This window comes from Athene cunicularia, assembly GCF_003259725.1.
Source record: "Athene cunicularia isolate RWA chromosome 4 unlocalized genomic scaffold, athCun1 chr4_part2, whole genome shotgun sequence".
Classification (NCBI taxonomy): domain Eukaryota; kingdom Metazoa; phylum Chordata; class Aves; order Strigiformes; family Strigidae; genus Athene; species Athene cunicularia.
The window spans coordinates 17094725-17119437 of NW_020799099.1; the positions used below are offsets into that span (position 1 = coordinate 17094725).

General features: G+C 34.6%; 1 protein-coding gene across 1 annotated transcript in view; it reads right to left on the bottom strand.

Annotated features, from left to right (window-relative positions):
- Nucleotides 1-7180: 7180 nt before the first annotated feature.
- Nucleotides 7181-24713, bottom strand: part of GSTCD (glutathione S-transferase C-terminal domain containing) — a 67260-nt gene continuing 49727 nt past the window's right edge. The window contains exons 6-12 of the mRNA XM_026847361.1: nt 22970-23085; nt 22712-22756; nt 22185-22313; nt 17815-17948; nt 15999-16029; nt 11808-11877; nt 7181-7824 (exon numbers count right to left, since the gene is read on the bottom strand). Of these exons, the coding sequence (XP_026703162.1) occupies nt 7688-7824; nt 11808-11877; nt 15999-16029; nt 17815-17948; nt 22185-22313; nt 22712-22756; nt 22970-23085 (662 nt within the window). The 3' untranslated portion in view covers nt 7181-7687. The remainder of the gene's footprint in view (nt 7825-11807; nt 11878-15998; nt 16030-17814; nt 17949-22184; nt 22314-22711; nt 22757-22969; nt 23086-24713) is intronic.

Below are 24713 nucleotides of genomic sequence, written 5' to 3' on the forward strand. Positions count from 1 at the left end.
GAAGTCAGATGTTCCTCAATAGAGTAGATACTGTGTGGCTTTTTTTAAAATGAGTAAATTAAATTATAGACCTGTTCATGTTTATTTCATAGGCAACAAAACATCCATTTCCTCCATGTTTAATGTTTCCCATCATACCATAGCCACAACCAGTTCCCCCACCTGGATGTTGTTCTCTAACTCATACATGTCTGTAAGAGTAGATAGGACACATCTGAGAGTACTGGAAGAGCTGGCTGGCATCCTCATGAAGCTGCTCTTTATTGTCTTTGAAAGGTTGTGAAGCCTGGTGAGGTGGTTCTCCAATGATTTCAGAAAGGTAAATCTTACAGCAAGAAGGATAACACAGGGAACTATGTGCAGGTCACCCTCACTCCCGTCCCTGGGAAAAATCACAGAGCAAAGCCCTCTTGGAAGCCCTCCAGCCTGATACGTCTATTCCTTACTTCTAACTTTGTAGCCTCAAGTAACAGGTACCGCCTCTCTACACAAGCTCTAAAACGGCAAAAAATTCTGTTTCCTTTTTATTACCTGCAACATCATTTTAGGAACATTTGTTCTCGCATATCAATCCCTAATTGTTCCAAAATGATACATCTGTAACTGGAGTCATGCCAAGGCCTCTGACATGCTGCTGAGGGTGAACAAAAATCCAAGGAAAAAATACTGAAACTGAGAAACACATCAGAAGTTGGACATCAAGACAATGATGTTTTCCATTCCATGGCACATATTAGTTTACTGTTGCACTGTTTACCTTAGATATGCCTTCTCCTCTATTACTTTCATATAAGAGAAGGGATTTTCCTTTGTCTCGTGTGTCCATGACCGAACAATTGCATTTTTCTTGAATATAACTTGGAATTACATTGCTATAATTGCAGGTGTTTGAGCTACAACACAGTTGTACTGGTAACAGTTCGAAGTACAGTAACTTACTCTGTCTTCATACATTCAAAAATACATTCCTTCCAAAAACCTCCAAATTGTAATTATAATGTTAAATGAAATGTTACAACACTAAATTCAGCAAGAGCAACCAAATACTAATAAAAATGTTAAAAATTACAACAGTAGCGTATAAAAATAAAGGGCACATTAAGTACATTGCCATGTCATTTTGAATTGACACTTTAATGCTCAGAAAAACCTGCTAACAATTAAAAATATGCATGGAATGCTCTTCCAACACACCCAAAGTAACCATCTGGGTTGGAAAACTAGCACTGGGAGAAGGGAAAGCAAGAAAAATGGGAACTACAATAGCACACTAACAGGAAAATAAAAATTACTTAGGACTGAAAAAAATATAAGAATTTTAATGCAAGCTAAATTTTTTGATCGATTAAAGTGCACAAAAATATTAAAAACAGTTTCTGAAATGAGACTTTGGCATATGAACACAGCTAACAAGCAAAAATGCCTTTTTCTGTATGCTGTATCTATTTCTAACCCTTCTGCAACTAGCAAGTGGTAGTTTATCCAAATTTCATGATCACATATATAATTACTGACATTATTTTAGTTTTCACATATCTAAGATTCTTCTGACTCCACCTCTCATTTAATTGCACTCTGATTCTGAAGGCAGACAGAACAGAGATTTTTTTCTAAGCTTCAAGAAATGTAACTCAATCCTCACCAATATACAAATACCATATTGGGCACTAGTGTTGATGAATGGATTCCAAACTCAAAGACATGCATTGAAAAGAAGGGATGATTTTTAAAAAAGCAGTATCAGCAGTAGTATGATCAGCAACGAATTATTTCTACACTCCAACATACTTGCTGTGAACTAACCAAGCCATAGGTAGCAAAGAATTGTTTAGGCACAGTAGATATAAAAAGGAGAACAAAGGATATCACATCAGTGTGATGTCACCATATCAGCTGCATCTTTCAACCTTCACATTTGTTAAGTGAGAAACAGTAATGGTTCTGCTCTGCAGGTGGTTTATCTATGCATTTTGATCAGTGGGCAGTGTAAACGTTTTACAAGATTTTCACAGTGAATCCAATAAAATTGGGTTGCAATACATCTTACACATGGTTGTCCCATATAAAGGTGCAGAATTTTATGACCTGCTGATGAAATGCTTCCTTAGTGCTGAAAGAACCACTTATTTATGCATGTTTCGTACTGGATTGGGCATAAATGGTATACCTCTCTGGGTCATTACTGCGTCATTACGCTTTGATACCTATATACCTCATGACCCCTCTTACTAGTATGTCCGCCCCACTCAGCAACTACCAGCTGTATCTCTGGGAAAGTACAAAGAGCTCATCCTGGGTATTTTTTGTTCTAGCTCTGCAGTTCTATACCCATTTTCCATTCTGCTGCATGCATGACTACTGTAGCAAGCTGGAAAACTGCAGAAGATTTCTGCTGTTGTTCAAGTCTGATATACATAAACCAGTTCAACTCCAATGTATTCAACAGTTCAACATTTATATAGAAGTCACAACTCCAATATGATATTACAAATTCTATTAGTCAAGTTTCACTCGACCTCTCAAAAGATCAATTTAACACCCCCAAAAAAGATTTTTAAAATAGAAGCTTCTTAAAACTTTTCAAATACAACAATGAAGTCTAAACATAGAAGGTGCTCATACACGAAAATAATTTAAAAAGTGATGTTTTGTGTATTTGAAAGTCAGTGGATGAAAACCTCAGTATCATGGAAAGTTTGCCATCTTCAGTGCAGCCATGATTTTAACCTTCATATATCCTAAGTAAGTGCTCTTCTGATTCTTAAAGCTCAAGGGAAATCTTTCACTCAAGGAAGAATGAAAATTTATGAAAGGAATGTGACAGTAAAATTGGTGAAGCAATACAGGTACATTTCAATTCAGACAACAGGTCAATATTTTTCAATGATATTGGTATATAGTTTGGTGGTTGTTTTTTTGTTGTTTTTTTTTTTAAAAAAAGATTAGCACTAAAATTAGTAGTCATATTCAGTATTAGTAAAACTGTACTACTTAGCAAAGCTGTTTCAAGGGCACCATCACAGCTGATGCTGTGCAAACTTATGAAAGATCAGCAAGAATCACGTAAAACATAGTCTGAAGGGGAAAACACACAGAATTAGTCAATAATTTAGTTTCTGAAATCAGTGATTACTTAATAAGAATACTCATATAGTATCACTCACTTTTCATGAAATGAAGGTTTCCACTAGCACCTTAAAAAAAATATGCAAAAAATTCAAACATTTAAGTAAAATACCTTTGAATTACAAGTTAGGAAATATACCACTTAACATATACAACATTTAAAAATTGTTCTGTTTTCACTCAGAAATGATCTGAGTGATTTATTATAAAAATATCCTAACCATTCTTCCTTACATATGAGGCTTATATCAGGGGAATTTTGAAAATACAGGTATTTTCTTAAATTCACTTTGAGAAGAGTGCAGAGCAGGACACTTCATTACTTGTTTCATTTCTGAGTAAATAAAAGCTACAAGCAAAGAGAAAATTAATTTGGTTTCAGTTTTACTGTTTGCATATAATCTTAATACATCATTAATTTAGGAAATTGAAATTCTTTTAATTATAGTTGCAGTAAACTGAAACTTGCTCAGGACAAGCTACTGAACTGAAACCATAATAGCCATGTAGTTTAAGTGCAAGTCTGAGCATGGAAAGTTCTGAGGTTTTCTTAATTTTTTAAGAGAGGCATATAAGTAACATTTTTATCACTAGACATATAGACAGGTATGTGTATGATACCGAGGTTTCCCCTTTTTTAAAAAAAGTAGTAACAACATCACAGGAACTTAGACTGCGATTGTATATCAGGAGTTTCTTATGACAGGCAAATGCTCCCAGAAAAAAACACTGAAAGTAGTACTTGAATAGGCTTAAAGGAAAAAAAATTTCCTTTTCTTTCTGTTGACAGCTAAGCAACTAAGCACTAAGACTGAAACAAACACTTCAGCTGTTCAGTTACCTTTTGTTAAACAACACTTTACTAGCTCAATACTCTTTAAATATATATATATAGAGATATAGATATTTTAATTGAAAGGGTAAATCTCTATTCCCAAACTAAAATCTTGTCAGAAAATAGCTGCAACTGATCATCTCTAGCCAAACTAATAGGTATATAAACGCACTATAAAATCGTGTGTGCTGTTTCACTGCAGATTACTTAAAGCTCAAACTTGTGTGTGTACATACTTGACCGTCCAGGTTTTTTTAATTGTTCTTTTCAATGAGAATACCTGGCACAGCATGTCATCTAGGAAGACATCTATTTAAAAAGACATTTCTGCTTATTATCACTGCCTTTTCAAATGACAGATCCACCAGTCAAGAGATAATCAGAAACAGAAAACATCAGTCTAAAATTTATGGCAGCCCTACAAATGAATCATTTTATACGTGCCTCTCTAAGAACAATTGATGGGTAATTTTGACAACACATGTAATTTTCATAAAAAAAAAAATCAATAGATTGATTTAACTGAGTAACACTATCATGTCTTTTTTTTTTTTTTTTTTTTTTTTTTTTGTTAAGATCAAGCCCCAGTAAAATTAGGGGCCACAATGTACCTCCTAGGAATGTTCCTTATTTATTACTAACCCTGCTTAAATATGGCAATACTAAAACCTTTTGAAATAGGACTAAGGAAGGAGATAATTAACATGATAAAGACTAAAAACAATGAACAAAAATAAAGATACTCATACATAGAGATTACTAACTTTTAACACACAGAGGAGCTCAGTTCAGTTTGGTCATCTGTTTCCTGTCATAAACTTAGTTTTTCCAGGATTACTGGCTACAAGGGTAACATAAAAGACGACTGGCAAGACAATAGAAAATTATGTTAGGACAAAATTTTGCTCACCCTACAGCTGGTCCCACTGGGGCAAGACACATAAGAAACACAAATAGTATGGGGACATATTGGGACATCAAACTAGCTCCCTGCATAACAGGCTGCACAACAGCAGCTGTTCACCTACCAGGACCACAATGTCCAGTCACCTTGTTGAGGGAATTCTGGTCTCTGTTAATTCCATACCATTTATGTATATGGAAGCACATAACAAATTAACATACCTAGAAATTAATATAATTGAGCTCGCATTTCTAGAGGGAAATGGCACAGAGTGGCAATTTAATCTGTGGTAAATTAGGTATTGACAGCTGTTGAAAATATCTTCTTTTTATGCTTTTTTTCATCTGATGCCCTTGACTTTTCAATAAACAAAACATCTGTTTGCCTCAAGTATAGTTCAAGCTTTACTATTCTTAGTAAGGTAACTCCATTCTTCAACATGAGGAAGATTCTATCCTCCTGAGAAGAAAAGAAACCAAAGCCCATTGAGGCCAACAGTCTAAAGACCACAAAGCAGCACAACAAATCGAATGCAGTCTCACTATCCTGTAAGCCATCAAGATGACAGATACTATGAGATGCCATCAAAATATCTCTGACCTCTGAGAAAAAAAAAAATATTTGTCACAAACTCACTTTCTATAGTTTGGCTCATCCAAGAAAAACGGGATGTCATGATACATATAAACATAGCACTAGTATTGCTTCTATAAACCTTTTCTTCCTGTGAAGCCTAGCTAGCTCTATGTGGGGCAGCAGATATAATTTACTTAAGTCACAAATAAGCAACATCTGGGGGAAACTACATCATTAACATGAAAACAAATATTTTAAAAATGGGAGAAAACCCAACAACACTTAACAAAACAGAAATTGATATTCAGATTCTTGTATGACTTCAGCTATTTTCCACGTAAGACTCCTTCTCCACCTCTGTGTCCAAGAAATACTGGTTTTGCCTGTTAAAAAAGTAATTTTTAATCTTTTATTCAGTGACACACATGCTCCCCTGTGGCACATCCCAAATGTATTGCTTGTCCTTTTCTGGTAGATCTAAAGACTATTACAGAACATCGAGATGGATACTGTAGAAATTTTGAAGCATTTAACAGCAGATTTTTACTCTACTGAAGGCTATTAATATCAGATCATCAAATATTCAACATCACCATAATTAAAACACTCATATGAGTACCCATTCCCTGGAGCAGAGCATTGTGAAAATCCTTACTGTAAACAGCAAAGCTTGCATCAGGTGTCTCACCTTGATAAGTCCTTCCTTCAGCATAAAAGGTAATGAAGAGGCATTTTCTCATTCCATAGTACCTGGAGTTCTAAATAAAGTAATTTAACATGAATAATGTTCAGACTTGACACAATGCTATCTTAAAAACTGACTTCTCTTTGGGCAAGTATGAGAGAAAATCATGGAGACAACTGGTATTGTCATATATTTGCTATATATTCTTCCAATCTCCAGTTTCTCCTGTAACTATAAAAAGTTGGAGAAAAAGTATTTTGTAATTATCTACTGAAGAACTCGGGCTAAAAGTATGAATTCATACCTACTTGCTCACCTTTGTGCCTCCAAATAAGCATGCACCTTCCTTCAGTCTTCCTTCAGAAAAAGCCAAGTATTTAGATCTTTTAGTTTCATGAGGAATGAAACATTTCAGGATCCTTTCTCTTCCTCCAATACCTATGGTTTGTAACTGTTTGCCACATGCACTGAAGGTATGTTCACACTGACCAAGCATCAGATATATTTAAACCATGGCAGAATTCATAAATGTCTCAAACCCATAAACACACAGCAAAAATCTCATCAGGAACTATTTTCAATTGTGCTAGTGTCAACAGATGATTTTAAGTTGGGGTAGAGAACTGCCTACTAAGCAGAACACAGAAGAACATTTATTTTCATTTTACAGTAACATGATTGTGGTTGATCTTTTCAAATGATTTCACAATGGCAATTTTCTTCAAATTTTAAAGTGAATATCAAATCAGTGAGGACGATGTATATAGACACATGAAGTGTCCTTAAAAACTTCTTCTGACAGCAAGTTTTTTAAGAATAGGAAGCAATACACTTCAACCAGCAGAGGTGGCAGTGAAGTATCCATTCACTGACATCATCACTAGCTCCTGTTATCTGGTCAATGGATAATAAGGGGTTTGCTTTCTTTAACTAAACACGCTTTCAAGTGCCTGGTTACAGAATCCTTGTGTAATATTTAAAGATAATTTTTAAGTCTTCTTAAAAAGATTAGTAAGTTATAATACATTTTTAATAAACAGAATGATGCTCCAAGTATTCTGATGAACTTTTATTAAAAATGATCTTCCTACAGTAGTACAGAATTCTTTAGTGAATTCAAGCCTGTCACACAGCCTTCTTCACTAACACCATAAATTTGATCTTTTCTATTCCTCGAGTGATCTGCATTATTGGCTGACAACTGCTCTGCTTATGAACACAAATACAGTTTTGACCATGAATGCAATTTTGAAGCAGCCAAGGCAGTTTTACTAAAAAGGAAATCAATGAGACCAACTTTTTTCTAAACCTTTACAGATGGATATATGCCACACACAGTTGTTAGATCCAGGAACTTCTCAGTAAGAGAACCAAAAGTTAATGACACAAGTACAATTTGTTGATGCTTTGCATGCAGTTTACTTTCTAAGACTTTTTGTGCTGCTTCTTTTTCCAAGCACAATGGGTTCAAGATGAGTTCCCAGCTATGCTTCTATCTCATGGATGTCATTATGCACTGAAGATTTATGTTCAGCTTCAAATCAAATGCAAGTTTCACATTCTAAGTAGGGATGCCTACAAACATATTGTTCTTTGGAGAACAACTCTCTGGCTCCATAGATATAACTTGGACAGAGTAGTTACGTTCTTCCGCAGCCCATGCCCGATCCAGATCCACAAGCCCCATACAATGCTTTCCTAAAACGAGAGCAATGGAGAGCATGGAAACTCTAAGAATGTAGAAACGTTATCAGAAACACACACTTCAATATTCAATGTTAGGAAAACACATCAGTAAGTCATCTAAAAAAAAAGTTCCAAATCTACTTAAAAAACTATTTTAATCTGGTTTACTTCAAATAGACAGTCATTAATAGTTCTAAATCACATCTGTGACTTGTAACCCTCATTCAGCAAAGATCTTGAGAGGGATTATTAACTCTTTATATATGGAGAAACATAACAGGCACAACTATTTTTAAGCGTGCTCATAACTTACAGAAAAACCCATGCATTAATGTGAAAGCCATAGGAAGAAAAAAAATGTCTAGTTTACCCCTTAGTTCTCTGAATTGCCACGCTTCTACTGCCTTTATAACTGTAACTGTTTTCCTCCTTTACTTTCATCTAAAATCTGAAAAATCTCTGGTTATTGAATATCAATAAAAGACTAAAATACCAAACAGTGATCCAGTGTAATTGATTTGAGATGTATGAATGTAACTTCTTACAAACGAAAATACTAAATTACTAATGAAAATTAATCTTATTTCAGATTTACCTGCAGAAAAAATGGGAAAGATAAATCCAAGGGGTTTTTTTCTGCTTAGAAGTTTGTATTATGATACAGCCATGCCAAGGTGATGGGGCCATTTGTCTTTACATATTTACTCACTATAATTGATTATGTTCTGAAATACAGAATTGATTTGTCAGATCCTATTTTCAGCAGTTTGAAACTCTCTTGCAAGAAAGACTTAGTACTTCCCTGAAATGTTTTGTCAGTAATAAGTCACGAACAAGGCACAATCTTGCTTCAGTCTCTAAGCCAATGATCCTAACTTTTTTCTTGTTCCTGATAGAATTGTACAGTTAAATATATTTGGAGTTTAAGATGAAGGGAAGAGACAGTAGCACTCATTCTGTTTACCATTGGGCTACAAGCCTCTTGTACAAACTACCCTCTGGAACTGTCTGCCTCTCCCACCTGAATGTATACAGAGCTTGAGTGCCTGTACCATTACAAGCCCTGATATATATCCGTTAGGTGTCTCCAGAAGTTTTGGGTATGTTGCATAAGCAGGCCCCTCAGTATCCTTGTATTTCAGAACAGCTGATGCACACCACACTTTAATACAGTACTCAGTCCAAGCTATTCTGCTTTTCCCCTACAAGCCAATGGCCAAAAGTATTTTCTTCTTCTCAGCTGAATTGTTTAGTTACAAAAGAAATTCACTACTTTGACTTCACCAACATTATGACATTTGGACTCTATTCTGCTGGTGGCTTGGAATTTGAGAGGGGTAGTAATTGAGTAGGAAACAATTTAGAGATATAATAAGGTTAGGCATGAAAAAGAACTTTCCAGCTCCATCTTGTATGAGTTTATATGTTGTGGGGAGAAATTATCAGTTTATATAACCGGGATAGATCTCCATAAATTATGTGGCAGTGTGGCACTCACGTGGCACTATTCTCCTACATTTGTGGTTTCATAGAAAATCACATTCTGTGGCTGGCTGAACAAAATGGCATTTACATGCTCCTGCCACTGACACGAATATCATTATTATTCAAAGTGTACACACTAAAGGGCAATTGGAATTGTCACAACTGGGGCCTGGTTCCCCAGGTGCTCTCAGTAAGAGTGTGAAATACATGGAGCAGTTCTGTGATCTGACAGACCAAATCAGACGGGCTGTAGCAATGTTCACAAAAGCATTTGGTGTTTACACTCAGGTCCTACTGCTGCATACAGCAGATAAAACACACACATCCAGTGAAAATGGGACATGGAACTTTTTTCATCTAAGAGGGAATTGTTGTTTGTAGCAGAAATGGGTTCAACTGCATATTTTTACATTCACAGATACTACTGAAATTTGATAACTCCTTTAACAAATCCGTTGTTTCAGCCATGACAGTCACAGACAGAATGCCATACTTTAGTGATTTAGGGGCTTACAGGTAAACAAACAAAATCATTTGTCACTTCACTGAAACTACATAAATTCAGTGGTAATTGCTAAAACACAGTTTACAATACAATCCTAAAATATTCAAAAGGTAGCAGTGAGTCATTTTGACATCATTTACAATAGAAAAGGAAAAGTCTCCACCTGTTCAGGAATATTTTCATTAAATGAAGTCTACACAGTTTTCTCAATACCTGAACATCCATTGCACAAAATTAATTAAAAAAAAAAATCTCACCACAGTTGTAATACTGATCTGATTCAATCTGCAATTACTTGCAAGCAAAATTTAAAAAGTACCCCAACAAGATTCCCTTAAAAACAGTATCATAGCTGAAACAGAACACTGAAACGGGAATCATCTTCACCTGAACAGTATTATGTGGAACTTAAAGAAAAAATAACATTTATTAAAACAGAAAAAGCAATGATGTAGGGGAAGGGAGAGGAATAAGATTTATGTTAGCTTTTTTGTCAGGGCAAAGAACATAAAAGTTAAATTTGGGGGGGAAAAAAAAAGGCAGTATCCAAGACAGAGAACAGATAAAAGTTACAGTCTTTCAAAAAAAAGTCTTTTGGGTTCTTTTCCAATTTCCAGTTGCCTGGCAAGCAGCAGGAGACAACGTGGGGTGCTACACTGGTAACTGAACACTGCTGGGTTTAAAATTTTTTTCAAATACTGTGATGATAGCAAAACAGCCAAAAAATTTGTTGTAAAATAGTTATCTCAGAATCTGTATTATTTTCTTTTGGTGCATTAAGTATAGGAAATACTTTGAATTCTTCAAATGGAGTTTTTAAAAAACATTATGATTATTTGCTACTACTGCTTTAATATACCTTCTAAGTGTTTCTTGCAAGCCAAGAATGTAAAATTATACCCTGAGAGTTCCCAGACCTTTCTGTCTTTTCTGACCTGGAAGCTAGTTTATAGCTTCTATCAGAACGTGAATACCAAACAGGAGAATATTATAGCCTTCTGTAAGTCAAAGAATACTAGAATATTGCACTTAATGAAGAAATGTCTTTGCTTATTGCAAGTATTTGAAGTGCTATGTATTTTGCCGTCCTTCTAAGTAATGAAATTCCAGTCATCTTAATGATAGCTTCTTGCATTTCTTTTCCTCAGAAATCATTGACACCTGTCTAAAACTAAAATCTCAGGGATCAACTTACTCGGCTGTTAATTGAACAGAAATGACCCAAGAGAAGGCAGCTGGTCTTACTCAGAACAGCAATAAATACAAACCTGTAACAGAACTGACTACCAAAAGTTAGATATTGAGTACTGCACTGCTGTAGCTATAACAGAAGATTCCCTACAACAGGAAGGCTGGTACCCCAGGTAAGGGGTAAGCCAAACTACATTCTTGCAAAGTCTTCAGATTATAAATATTATTCACTACTTGAAAAACAAAACAAAAACACAAACAGTAAATCTTCTGGTTTTTATCTAAAATTATTATGGTGACCCTAATAACGAGGTGGGCCAAATAGGTTTGTATGCTCTTAAACCTGCCTGTACCAAAGCTCACCCAGACTCTGCAATTTAGCTTTATTGTTTCCAGGTGATATTAGATGTTTGCCCTTCTAAGAGTTACCACCAGCAATTACAAGCAGGACAAAGGGTTCACACTGAAAATCATTACTATGAATAGCCTGTGGTTTTTAATGCAAAATAAGCTGGCAATAGCAGGACTCTAGTGAACTTTTAAAAAACCCTCATTCTTTTCAGAGAACGGTGGGAGGGAAAAAAAAATGAAGCAACAAAAATCAGTAAAATGCAAGCCCTCTATCTCATATTGATAATTCTGAAAGAGTTTCTATACCATAGTTCAGACGAGCAAGACGACAAATGTGAATAAACACAAATTTTTCAAGTGTTATGTGAAGACAGCAACTTAATGACCTGTTCATGTATGTACTACTACTTTCTTTACAATTCATCACTGAGATAGTTTACACAACAGCTGCAGAAATTCATACCAATTAGCCTGCGTTCAGGTGGAAGCTGAACAGCTGTCTGATCTGCAAATCTGCAAAGGATCATGTGCTCCTAGAAAAAAAAAAAAAAGAAATTTGGTCCAGTAGCATTTCCATCTTCCAAATTAAGTAAGAAAAAAAAAATCTAAGTTTAAAACTATCAAAAATGCTATAATGTTGAAGATCATATTTCTAGAAAAACCATCTGTGTGCAAATCCTAATTTTGATACCGCTTTGGCTTGTAAATGTGTGTGCAAATCAAGTGTTTGTAACCATGACCACATTTCTACTCATAAGTATTTGCTCCTTGCTAAATTTTCTCTAATTCTCTGAAGCAATTGAATTGGAATTTGATGCAATGTATACAAGATATCATTCTTAAAAGACACATGCAGACTAATTTTGCCTTCAATTACTGACGAGCAACACAGACTTTTTTTAGCACAGTTATCAAGGTGCAGCATCTCTGCAACAATAGGCTGACAAGACAAAATACTTAAATAGGTGATATGAACTACTGCACATTTCTCCCAAGCAGTCATTTTGAATCCCAGAACACCACCCTTGTGGGTCAAACTTCCTCTGGTCTGCCAAATCCATTCAGGATCAACCCAAAAGATCCTGAAGGCAAAATATACCTGGCTGTGAATAGGAAAGTCTCCTACATCAAAGCGAGCATAGTTCACTTTCAAACCATTCCTGTTCCACTTTAAGTTTCTGCAGAAGCTTCTACAACAGCTGCTGTTAGTTTCTTCCTGTCCTGTCACCCAGGGGCATGGTGCAGTGGAGTGTTAGCCCCACCATCTTACTCCCTGCTTAGATCACTACACAAGCAGGCAGAATCCATCCTCATTTCCCTTCAAACAACACCACCTATGCTAGCATAATGGTTTCTCAAAGACCAGCCAAGCCAAGGAAGGCAAGTTAGCCAGATGGTGAGGAAAAAAACCCATGAAGGTGTAGCAATGAAATTAATGCTGATGACAACTGTGCTCTTAGGGACAACTGCAATATTAAGTACAGGACAGAGTAAATCAGAACCCTTTTAGAACTGTACAACATTCCCAAGTCTCCTATAATATCATAGATCTGAAAAAAAGAGACATGTGTCATGCATCAAAAAGAAAAAAATCTTTTTTCTTGTCTGATATAAAATGATGATTTTAAAGGTTTGTTTCCTGTAACAGATGGAGTGAACAACTTCACCTAAGGATAATTCAGTATCCTGAAGTAGAGGATACTTACTCCAGTTTATTATGGGGATATAAACATCCAAAAGGCTTCATTTACAAAGAAAAAAAAAACCCAACCCACACCAAAAAAACAAAACAGAATTAAATTCCATCTTCATACTAAATCAAGATGGTAACTCCCTCCACAGTACACTCCACCCAATTCATAAATTTAATAGACACCTGACCATAAAAAAAAACATGCCCATATATTATAAAATGAAATTATCACCACTTGAAACTCAAAATATTACTCATTTAAATAAATTTACAATATCTTGAGGCAGTGATATTTGTTCCTCAGTACAGCTGATTCATGTGAAGGTTTTCAGCTCACAGCTCCATAAGAAATATGCAAGCATAATGAGAACATGTTTTAACATGTTTAGAACTTAAACATGTTATGCCCAGTCAGTTCAGTTAAATATGGCTATTTTTGTAGTACAAAAGAGCTAAAAACATTAAACCCAGACGTGACTCCTGGAGAATGAAGGAAAAGGAGAGCCACAAGCAATGTGGCTGCTGCTAGGAGAGAAGCAGCATAACAGGCAGCTTGGAGAGGAAAAGAGGGATTCAGAGAACAGGGAAAAGATCCATGCTAGCACAGAACCCCTCACCAGCCTTCAGGCACCAAACACAACCTGGCTCTTCGCAACATCATGTTCTCAGCTCATCTGACTAGACCAGAGCCAAGGTGAACCTCACCACTTAACCTGAAAATCTGGACTTACTCTAATGCCTTTGCTTCCCTCAGAGATGACCCAAAAAGTTAAACTAGAGCCTAAATTATGACTACATCTTTTCCCCATGACACAGTCATTAAATTGGCACATTCCCTGTTGGCATAAATAAAAAGGAAAGCATTTCTAAAATAATGAAGGGAATTATAAACCACCCTAATTTTGTGTGAGCATAAACAGTTAACTTGCTTACTAGAACCCATGGCTTCAATTCCTATTAAGTTTCAAAGCTGTATGTGCAAAGTTATTTCAGTTTTACTTTCCAATTCTCCTATAGGGAAAGCGTATTGACAAACAGTCTCAAAATGTATCACGGTAGAAATCTACAGTTATCATAACCTTATTCTTTGCAGCTATAAACTAATGAATTACAGCATAATGTTCTCATCAAAAAAAGTTTTGGAATTGCCAGACTTCTGGATGTCTTTTTAGATCTCACTAAAAAGAAAGATAAGAGAAATGAATTTAAAATGGGAACTGGAGGGGGCTGACACAGACAATGTCTGGCTAACACATGGCAGCTTTGGCTACTGGCCAATAACCTGTAACAATTTATTAATATGAAATATAAAAATGCATATAGCTAGCTGGATAACAGAAGTTATTTATAACTAGGATTATTTGAGGCACCAACCAGCCTAGATGGTTTCTATAGGCTCTTACATTATTAAGAGCAGCAATATTTTTTAGTATTGTCCTTGGCCCCTATGCTCTTCTGCAATACAAATAATAAAATGTTGGAACTTCTATAGTGTTGACAAATCCTGTGATTTAAACCTCCATGGATTAACAGATTAAGAAAAAAAAATTTCACTGAGTTTTAATGACATTATACATTATCATAACCTAGGCATCCTTGACTTTATAATTGCCATCATCTTCCTCTATACTTTCAACAAGTCTACTTTTAATAATATGTTAGTAAATAAACTTTTTCTAAACCTGAGTTCTTCATGATTATGCATTAGAAATGTATAAATGTATTGAAGAGAATGTTAATCAATAAAAAAAATAGCAGGTCCAAATCCACTGCACTGCTTTTATCATCTCAATCTGTGGGCATTTATTTCCATGTAAATTTGTAAAGTGTACATAAACCACACTGTAATGAAGATTAGTGTATTACCAGATAACTGAACTTCCCTGTATAAGATGGCTGGAAATTTTCTGATTTTTTTAAATGCCCTCATACTTGAGGATTAAAAGGATAATCTCCATTTTTCTGCTACATATAGCATCCTTGCTATGCTCACGGTTCCAAAAACCATTTCAATATTAGAAATACCATCTCTCTCTCATATTTCTGTTACAAAGGATTATTCCGCATCTCAAGTATACATTTCTATATTGTAAGCACTAAGACCCATGTCTAGGATTTGACATGTAAACTCAGTAAAGTTTCTATATAGCCTTGCTTCTCTTAAATTGAAATATTTTCTTTCTATGCCACATGAAGCGCATCTAACCTTCAAATTTCTCGTTGTTCATCACCAACTAGTTTAAATGCACTAGCAAAGCTTAACAGGTCAGTACCAGTTGTCTGCTGTCCACCTCTCTGCTCTTGTCCTTTTTCACTCTCTTGTCACCCGTTATCCTCATTCTGTCAGATCTGCATGCCTCTGATTCTTTCTCTCACTTTCTGCTCGGACTCTGTCCACACAGACCCTGGCTCCCAAGGGTCAAAATGCATTTGAATATTTTTGAAATAATTTTGAATAACATTTTAAAAACAATACCGTATACAATTCTTGCTGATGAGTATAAGCTCTTCCTACTCACTATGTCCAATCTTCTAGACATAAACTAGACAGAGATATCTAATGTTTATCAGAATCTAGTACCTATAAAAGCAGTAATTTTACCTAAAAAATGATAAGACATTTTCACAGTATAAACAGTTGTATTTAAAACCTAATTAAATTGGTAACCTGTAACTGTTAACTGATGCATGTTGAAGTATCTTAGGAATGATTTGCTTTACATTATGATTAAAAAGTTATCTTGTGGGGAAACTATTTAATTTTATTGAAAAAAAGCTTTCAAAATCAGATGGTAGAAAGAAAGCAACACAGTGACATCTGCACTACTAATGAACTTTTCACGTAATGTGCTTCTCCTTACAATTAAAAGATAATCACTTATATTCCATTTGATAAGAACACCCAATGAAACACAGAAAACTGCTCATAACCCTCTTTCCCCACCCAACCCTTTTACATACCTTGTAGGACAAAATTTCTTTGAACTGATGACTGAAAAAAACAAAAAGACTAATTCAATTTACATCTAAAAAAACAGAGGTGGAAAATAGAAGCAATCATTACATACTTGAACACATTTTAAACAAAAGAGCAATATCTGTAACCTAGAGAAAAGCATTAAAAAAACCCAAGAAAACATTACAGTCCCAGTTCACTAGAAATGGAAAAGTGTTATCTGGTGTTACCTTTTTTGTCCCTATTGTATTATTCATAAAAATTCTCTCTTTAAATCATTATAAATGCTAACACAGATTTACTGGCATTTCCAGAGCTACATAAACACTTTATATTACATGTATACAACCTCTAGACATGCATATGTTTTGTTTGTACCATAAAAGAAAGGTACCTCTACAGTGGAATTGAGTATAGAACACAGGCAAATATGGGGATATATGTGCAGGCTATCATGTTTTATGATCATATCAAATAAGGCAAAAAGAAAAAGCAAACCCTAAAATGTAGCTTGAACTAGGGCTGAAAATTTTCTACATATGATTACAATGTTAGATTCAAAATTCTGTCAAACACAAAACTGTGATTTACATTCTTGCACCATCTATATCAAGTCTTCTATTAGTGAGCATTTCCACTCTTCATGATCTAAAAATGTCAAAAGTTAAATAGTATCCAGACAATTTTGTAACAAGTCAACAGAGAACATCTATATACCTGCTAAATTTAAAAGGCTTAAAATTATATTGCCTCTTCCTTAAGAATACTTATTTGTCTTAATGTATCACAAGAGAAGACAAAACTGGACACACATAAAGAGACGGAAGAATCAAATTGATTAAGAAAGCACTGTTAAACACAATTTTATCAAACTTATAAATTCTAAATATTTACTCTCCATGCACTTCTGTGACAGCACACTTCAATATTATAAGAAATATGAAAAATATTTTAAATGGATGCATAAGATTTTTTTAGATTTGTTAATTCCTTTCAAGACAGCATGTTTCAGTTTCTTATTTTAGCAGATCTATACCTAAGACAATATTGTAATTCCTAATAAAATTAAATCTGACTAATCTTGGACATCCAAAAATGCAAAGCTCAGCATTATGAAAAAAAAAAATCTAAAACAACAAAACAACCCACAAACCTCTTCCCTCATCTAGTTCTGCCTCAAACCTGTTAGCCTCTTCTACCACTTTATGCTTATTTTTTACATTTTACTTTTATCAAAGGCACTACAATTCTTAAGACTAAGATATAAAAGTATCTCCAACATGACAGATTTGAAGATGACAAAGTATCTACAGTTTATTGAAAAAGTATTAAAAACGTGAACTGAAATACAGGAGAGCTTGTCTACTTGGGAATAAATCAGAAGAGTTTCACAAGCAGTAAACTGTGGTATAAAGCAGGCCCACTTCTTTAAGCTGACTGCTTACATCTTTCTCCAACATTAAAATGTCAATTCCCCTCCTTACAATAATTTTCATAAGTTTTCTATTAACTTTGTGATTTCAAGGTAAAAGGTCTGCATATTACACAGATTTCCACATACTGTATCTACTATGTTGATGGTATAAAGTCTCCTGAACTATGAATAGATGAATCCAGAAAAAACCCAGGAATTACCGACCTGTCTCCCTCTCAGGATAGGTTTGCAAAGAGAAACAGGCGCAAACAGTTGCATTATAACTGTGAACCAATTCAGCTTAAACACTTGCAACGATCTTCAACTGATTAATTCCATACTTCTTTGTATTTTCTTCCTTCATTTAAGTTGAAATTTTAAAGCTTATCTTGTTCGCTTTAGTTTACCTTCGTGGATATTTAAACTTCACTGTGTTTTGAATGAAGCCGTAACAACAAGGAGAAATGACAAAGGCTGCCCGAGACTTGATGCAGTGTTCAATCACCATGTCTGTTGCCACACCACATGCATGCAGAGCCACCTAGAGTGTTAAAAACAAAAAACAAACAAGCAAATTCTTTATAGCTATGTTCTAAATACAATCATGTTGCAGTATTTTTTTCGATGACTGAGTTACTTAATATATGAAGAAGTTTTTGGAATGAAAGCTGTTATGCCAAAGGCCTGGTCCTTAATTCCTCAGGTTTTTCATTCTTCTCATATCTATATTGAGAAAAATTTATGGTCTATTTTATTAACAAGGCAATTATCAACACAGATCAAGGGTCACTCACCAAAACCACTCAAAAAGTAGGTGCACTGCATTGTGTTATCAAATAAATTAAAAATTAAGCTCCAGAAAAATATTAAAAGAAAAACTACTATGATGATTAGTTGTCAAATAAAAACGGCTTAAAACTACAAAAAAACTATTTCAAAACTGTATTTCAACTTAGCATTAAGTGAAGTAACAGATATACCTGAAGGTCACATTTAAAGAACATTTACACATAAATTTCGAGCATTTCATTGTAAAGGTATTGAGTAAAAACTTCAGAAAACAAACAAGGTGAGGAAGCATCAAATATAACTTGCCCTCCTTTTTTTTCTCCTTATTCTTTTCTTTCCTTTTCTTAGTGATGGACTCTCAAACTAAAACTAGAATGCCATTCAATCATAACAGCTACCTGTAAGCACTGATGCGTGTTTGGGTAACGCACAAACTGCACGCAAATTCTTCATGCTCTCCTACAGAAAGGCAAGTTACTGCTGTACTCAATATTTTGCAACGAAAGGCAAGCAGCTCTCACATATTTTTTTTATTTTTATATATATATATATATATATATATATATATATTTTTTTTTTTTAATTTTTATCTGTGATGCCAAATGGGTCAGATAAAATGGAGGCATTACTTTCTCTGCCTTATTCCATGTATTCAGTAGCTCAGAAAGTAGACCTGGTGCATACATATTGATATACATTTTCATTAAACTAAAGACATTTTTGAGGCACATTTTTAATTTTATGCAGTGGTGCAGATTTGTAAAACTGCATTGTTTGCTTTTTGTTAGGTTTAGAACTGCAAACCTCAGATTTCAGGGTTCAAAGTTGTTTTTCAAGGTATAGCAATTGGAAGATAAAAACTTTGCTCTCAGATACATATTAAAACAAAGACTTTTTTGTTTGTAGACTGCTCTATGTAAACTCAGCTGAGCAGACCATAAATCATCAAATGAACTATAACTGCATACAGATGGCAACAAATATTCTTGTCTCAAGCAGAATATTAAAAAATTAATAATAAAACAATTTCACAATGAAAGTTTTCTACTCTCATGAATACAACAACAAAAGTAGAACGAGTTTAACATCAGAAATAAAGTCTTAATATCACAGCTATCAGATTATCATGGAATATAATTATAGTTAATTCCTCATCTATCCAACAGAAAACAAAGACCTTTGCTTTGCTTGCATGTTTGGAAGAGAGACTTTAAAACATCAGTGAATAGCTTTGCTGAGTCTGTATGAACTTTTACACCAACCAATTTCTTATTTGGGTTTCTCAGAATCAATTTAGTTAAGGAAAAAATCACAAATAAAATTCAAGACAAAGCTTTCTCAGGATACCCTACATATTAAACTCATTACCTGAACCAAAATAAGAAGTGAGGGCTAATACAGATAATGGCATTGTGGACACAGGAAAACCAAGTGGCCCCTGAAGAGAGCAGCAGAGCTAATGCAGCGTGAGATCACTGTCCTATATTACTCCTCTGGTGTTGCAACTCCCTAGAACAGCCTAGTGCACAGAGAATGTTTCATAAAACCTCACAGGCTCACTTTAGTGATCTTGAAAAGAACACAACACACTCAAAAACATACCTCCTCAACCAAGCCTTAAACTTTTCATCTTGTTCTCACAAATTAGCTGAGATACTGTGAGTACTACAGAAGCATTAAAACCAATTAAGAACTCAAAGACTCCTCTGGGTGTTGGCATATAAATGAACACTGCATGTAAATATTTGGAAGCTTTCAACTTTTAGACAGAAATCCTTTACTGTGGTTGGTGGCTACACTACAACATGTAATAGCATAGTGTACCAGTACATTTGGCACTCAAACAGGTTGTTTCAGAACCTTGATCTTCATTACCCCAACAATCAGCAAGGGCAGAAATTTTATGCGGAGCAAAAGGGAAGTGGTCAACAATTTGGTTTTTTTTTTTAACCTGCTTTTGAACTCCTGGCAGATAACAGATGAGAAAATAGCTAAGTAATAGAGATTTGATGTCAAGGTAACTAAAGCACATACAAACATGTTTTAAACTCATACCAAAAGCAGAGTGATTACTACTTCTGGCGCTTTCATTTTTCTATACCTCTTTACATTTCAAGCAATATACCCAGTGAATTTCTTGTCATTGTGTCTACCCTCACATTTACACTTCATTGTTTTACTGGAAATGAAGTCATGCAACGAGTGATTAACTTGACAAGCCTCAGAAGATGGGTTTAGAACTAATGCATTGCCAAACTTTGTACATATTCACGTCTTCTGGTATTATATTGTCGTTTTTGTATGAGACCAATGTTTATGACATAATGATACAAAGGCAGCTAAACTTCACATCATTAACCTTCAAACAACACCAAGCACTTGTGCTACTGGTCAGTAAACCAGCCAGCTGGTGGCTGCACAGGAAAGTCAATCCTGAGTTAATGAGCTAATCCTGCAAAGTGAATCATAGTAGGATACAAACTAATTCTGAAGTTGAGATTGATACAGGTCTCCCAAAAAAGGGAAAACTCCAGATCTGTCTGTTGAATAGATTACAGAATCAAGTCAAAAAAACTGAAGTCACAGGCCTGGAAATTAAGAAATTCCAAGTGAATTTTTCTGACATATACTTCAATATTTTCCTTGTGACAAAACTCGCAAGAGAACACTTTTATTATTAAATAAAAACTCCACAGAGATATTTAACTTAGTATTAACCTCAGAAACAGACCCCCCAAAAAGAAGACAGGAACTCCAACAATCACAAAATTGGAGACTCATTCCACTGAAAAACTATTATACATTTCACACACAGAATTCAGTACATTATTCATGATTTTTTGAAATAGATCTCTAGTTCATCCAGTGAAATTTATATGACAATGTAGCACAGAAAATAAAGCTAGAGAATTGAAAATTTACACTTGGAAGGATTGGGTTGAAATAATTTATTTTCTCCTGCACTGTATTTCTTTTCCTTTATTTAATAAACCAACCAAATAGTTAAACAGCACTGTTCATGTACCATAAACCTTCAGCATTAAACATCCTCGGCTACAGCCAAAACAGGCCCTTGGATGAATGATTTAAAGAACTGTCAGATGTCAGACCCACACTGAAAGCTTGGGGCTTGCTGCAAAGGTTCAGGTTCTATTAACAGAATATAAAACTGGAAGACAGGAATCTTTCAGAGTTACAAAATACTATTTATGCCTTACTCTTCATGAGGACTGCAGAGGACATTCATCTCATTTACTTTCCCAGTCTAACACAGATGCTTTGAATTGGTATTCAAATCATCTACTTTGCTCCTGCCGAACTCAAATTCCTCCTTTGGTCTGTTCATTTACAGTTAACTGAGAGTCAGAATATCACCGGTTGACTGCAATAGGAGTGCTCAGCATGAGTCCTACAGAACTGAGATATCATTCTGCCTTTATAAACATAGCTTGAGTATACTTCATACATTGAATACACACATATGTCATCAGTATAACATTCTCTCTGTCATGGTAGTTCAGGTTTTTTATTGTGTAGTCTCCGAGTTGTTTATATTAAAATGCTTTTACTGTCACCTAACTACACTTCTGACTTCACTTTACTGTACTCAGGCTTAATTTGAGAAACAGAAGACTTCTCTTCCCATCTTCAAACCCTTCTCCAGAGTATATCCATTAATGAATCACTGATTTTAAAATAACAAGATTAAACCAAGAATCTACCCCACTTTTTCTTCAACATGCTCAGACAGCACTCATCTTTTATCTGATTGGAGCAGACACTTCCTTCTTAACTCATGTAATATAAAAGCAATGCCAATTTGCAACAAACAATAAATACAAAACTAATTTAATACAGATTAGCATAACAAGGGTGCTTCTCACAGCATCAAAAATACCTGTCTGTAAGGACATACAAAATGTTCTTCTCATACGTATTCTAGTTGTTTTAAGAATAATTAACCAGTACAAAAGTTATAATCACTCACCCCAATGTTAAAAGTCCCATGAAAATAGTCCAAATTTGCTTGAATGAACCAAATGTTGTTTAAACCTAGTTCATCACTTCTGTCTTTAGCACGGATCAGAGACAACTCCTTATTTTCTATGAGCACCACCTAGATTTCATAATTAGGAGAAAGTAAGGCAAAATAATACTGAGAAATCAAAGTACAACATTACCAACAAGTGCAAAACTTTGTAGTTTAGTTGACGAAACCTCCAAACTACTTGTTCCAGAGCACGAGATCTCCAAAATGATTAACAATGGAAAGCATTTAGTACTTGCCAACATCATTCAGCTTGCAAATATTTTGTATTTTCTTATAACTTCTGTTTTCTCAGGAAAGCACTGCATACATTTGGGATTATGCTAAAAATTTACATGCTTCAAATTTAAGTCCTGTGCTGAGACAACTGTGTCTTCATATTTATTCTTCCTACATGTGCATCTTTTTAAGATCATAATTAGAGACCAAAAGCTCATACCCACCTGTACTTTTTATTTAGAATTTACCTGACATGATGGCATCATATGAGCAAGAACAATTCCAACATGGCCCTGTGAAAACAAAAACAAACAACAAAATCTGAGTCACTTTTCAGTGTTTCCTGTTGTTAACTCATTACATAAGCATTGCCTAACCAGTGACAGAACCTTTGAAAACATCCAAGATTTCAGCATTTGTACTTATGCTTTGTGGCAGCAACGACCTAGAACTGCAAAGATGACAGCTGAAAGAAATTGTATCATGCAAACAAAAATATACATTACCCCTCCACTGCAAAAATCCACAATCACATCTCCAGGCTTAGCAAGCTTTGTCACCGCTGCTACCAAATTATTCAATTGCTGCTGCTTCCTCAGAGCCCGGTCTCTAGACATCTTTCCTGGGGATGACAGAGAAAATGCCTAAATAGTGATCAGAAGTTCTCAACACTGATAATTTTAAATGGGTAACAGCAAAGCATTGTAAATTACATTTCTGACTGAGATTAAAAACTGGCTGGAATATTTGGGCATCCAAATCCACTTTGAGCTAAATTTACAAATATTTGTTAGAGCTTTCTCTATACCTTTAGCATATTAAAAAATTTACTTTCCAATTGCTGCTGTTAATGTATCCTTAGGAACAGACTTGTATAAACTATTTAATAAAAAGTAATCAAATCAGTGTAAAGTCTAGCCTGATTATATACCAAATGTGTGAATCGTGCCCAGAAACAAACCTCAAACCCATTCACAGTAAGGTTGCCAAAATATATCCCTAATTACTATATCTATACAATATCCTTAAGCATCTTGTTTTTAAAAGTTGTATTCTTTCTTCTAACACTTTTCATAACAAGCTGCCCTGTTTATTTAAATTATTGTGTGTATAAGGAGGTACATCTCAAAACAACTACTCCTGTGTAGCAAAGTCTGGCTTCCCAACACATCTGTAACACAACCAGAAACAGAAAAACTATTAATTTCTTTCAAATGTGCTTGGTGAAGTCCAACATACAGTTGCTTCACATATAATGAATTTGTTTAGTCAGCACTTACAGATTTGTAAAGACGCATTTTGTCTCAGTGGGACTAAGAGAGTGCTGACAGACATATTTAATTTTCTTTTTGTTTGTTCAGAAAGCAGAGATTGACATAGACACTGACAGTAAAAATATTCATCAGGTCATCTTTACAATGAGTTTCCGTGAAGTTGGTTTACGTGTACCAAACAATCATAATGTTCTCCGAAATATGAACATATTTCCTACTTGGAATACCACATTGTATTTGAGTATGGATACTCTCCAGTTTTGTATTAAATTCATTAACTTTGTCTATTAAAAACACATTTTTTCCAGTACTGAGGAGGGGTTTAGAATAAAACCCACAAATCAGTGAAGTTTCCTGGTTACTACAAAAGCAGTTCAATTTTCATCATCATCATAAATTGCATTTATTATTGTTTAAAATCTCTATCCTGAAAATTTATTTTTCTGTGTTATATTTTACGTTAAATAACATTTCACTTCAACAAATAATCCATCAAATTCAACAAATTAATCAGATAAAATTATCACTACATTGCTGTGGGTAGAATGAGAAAAACACACTTTTCAAGATATTACATTCTATACTGTCAGGGTAAAGTAAAGAAAAAAAAACAACAACAGAAGGCAGAAGAAAAAACAGAGTTCATTCTGCACATCTATTGCACAGAGTCATTTAAAAAAAACCCACAGTAATGATATTTTTTAAAATATTCCTAGGTGACTACACTGCATGGTGACATATTGAAACGAGCACTACTTCTTAATAGAAATTAAGAGACTGAACAAAACCTCCTCACTTATCAACTTTGTAAGTATAAACCAGTACTTTTATAAAAATAAAACCACTGTTACATTTCAGGCATTTTTCACCCTTTGTGAAAGTTACCATAAAGATGATTATGCTTTTTTTTTATATATATATATATATATATATATATATATATATATATATATATATATATATATATATATATATA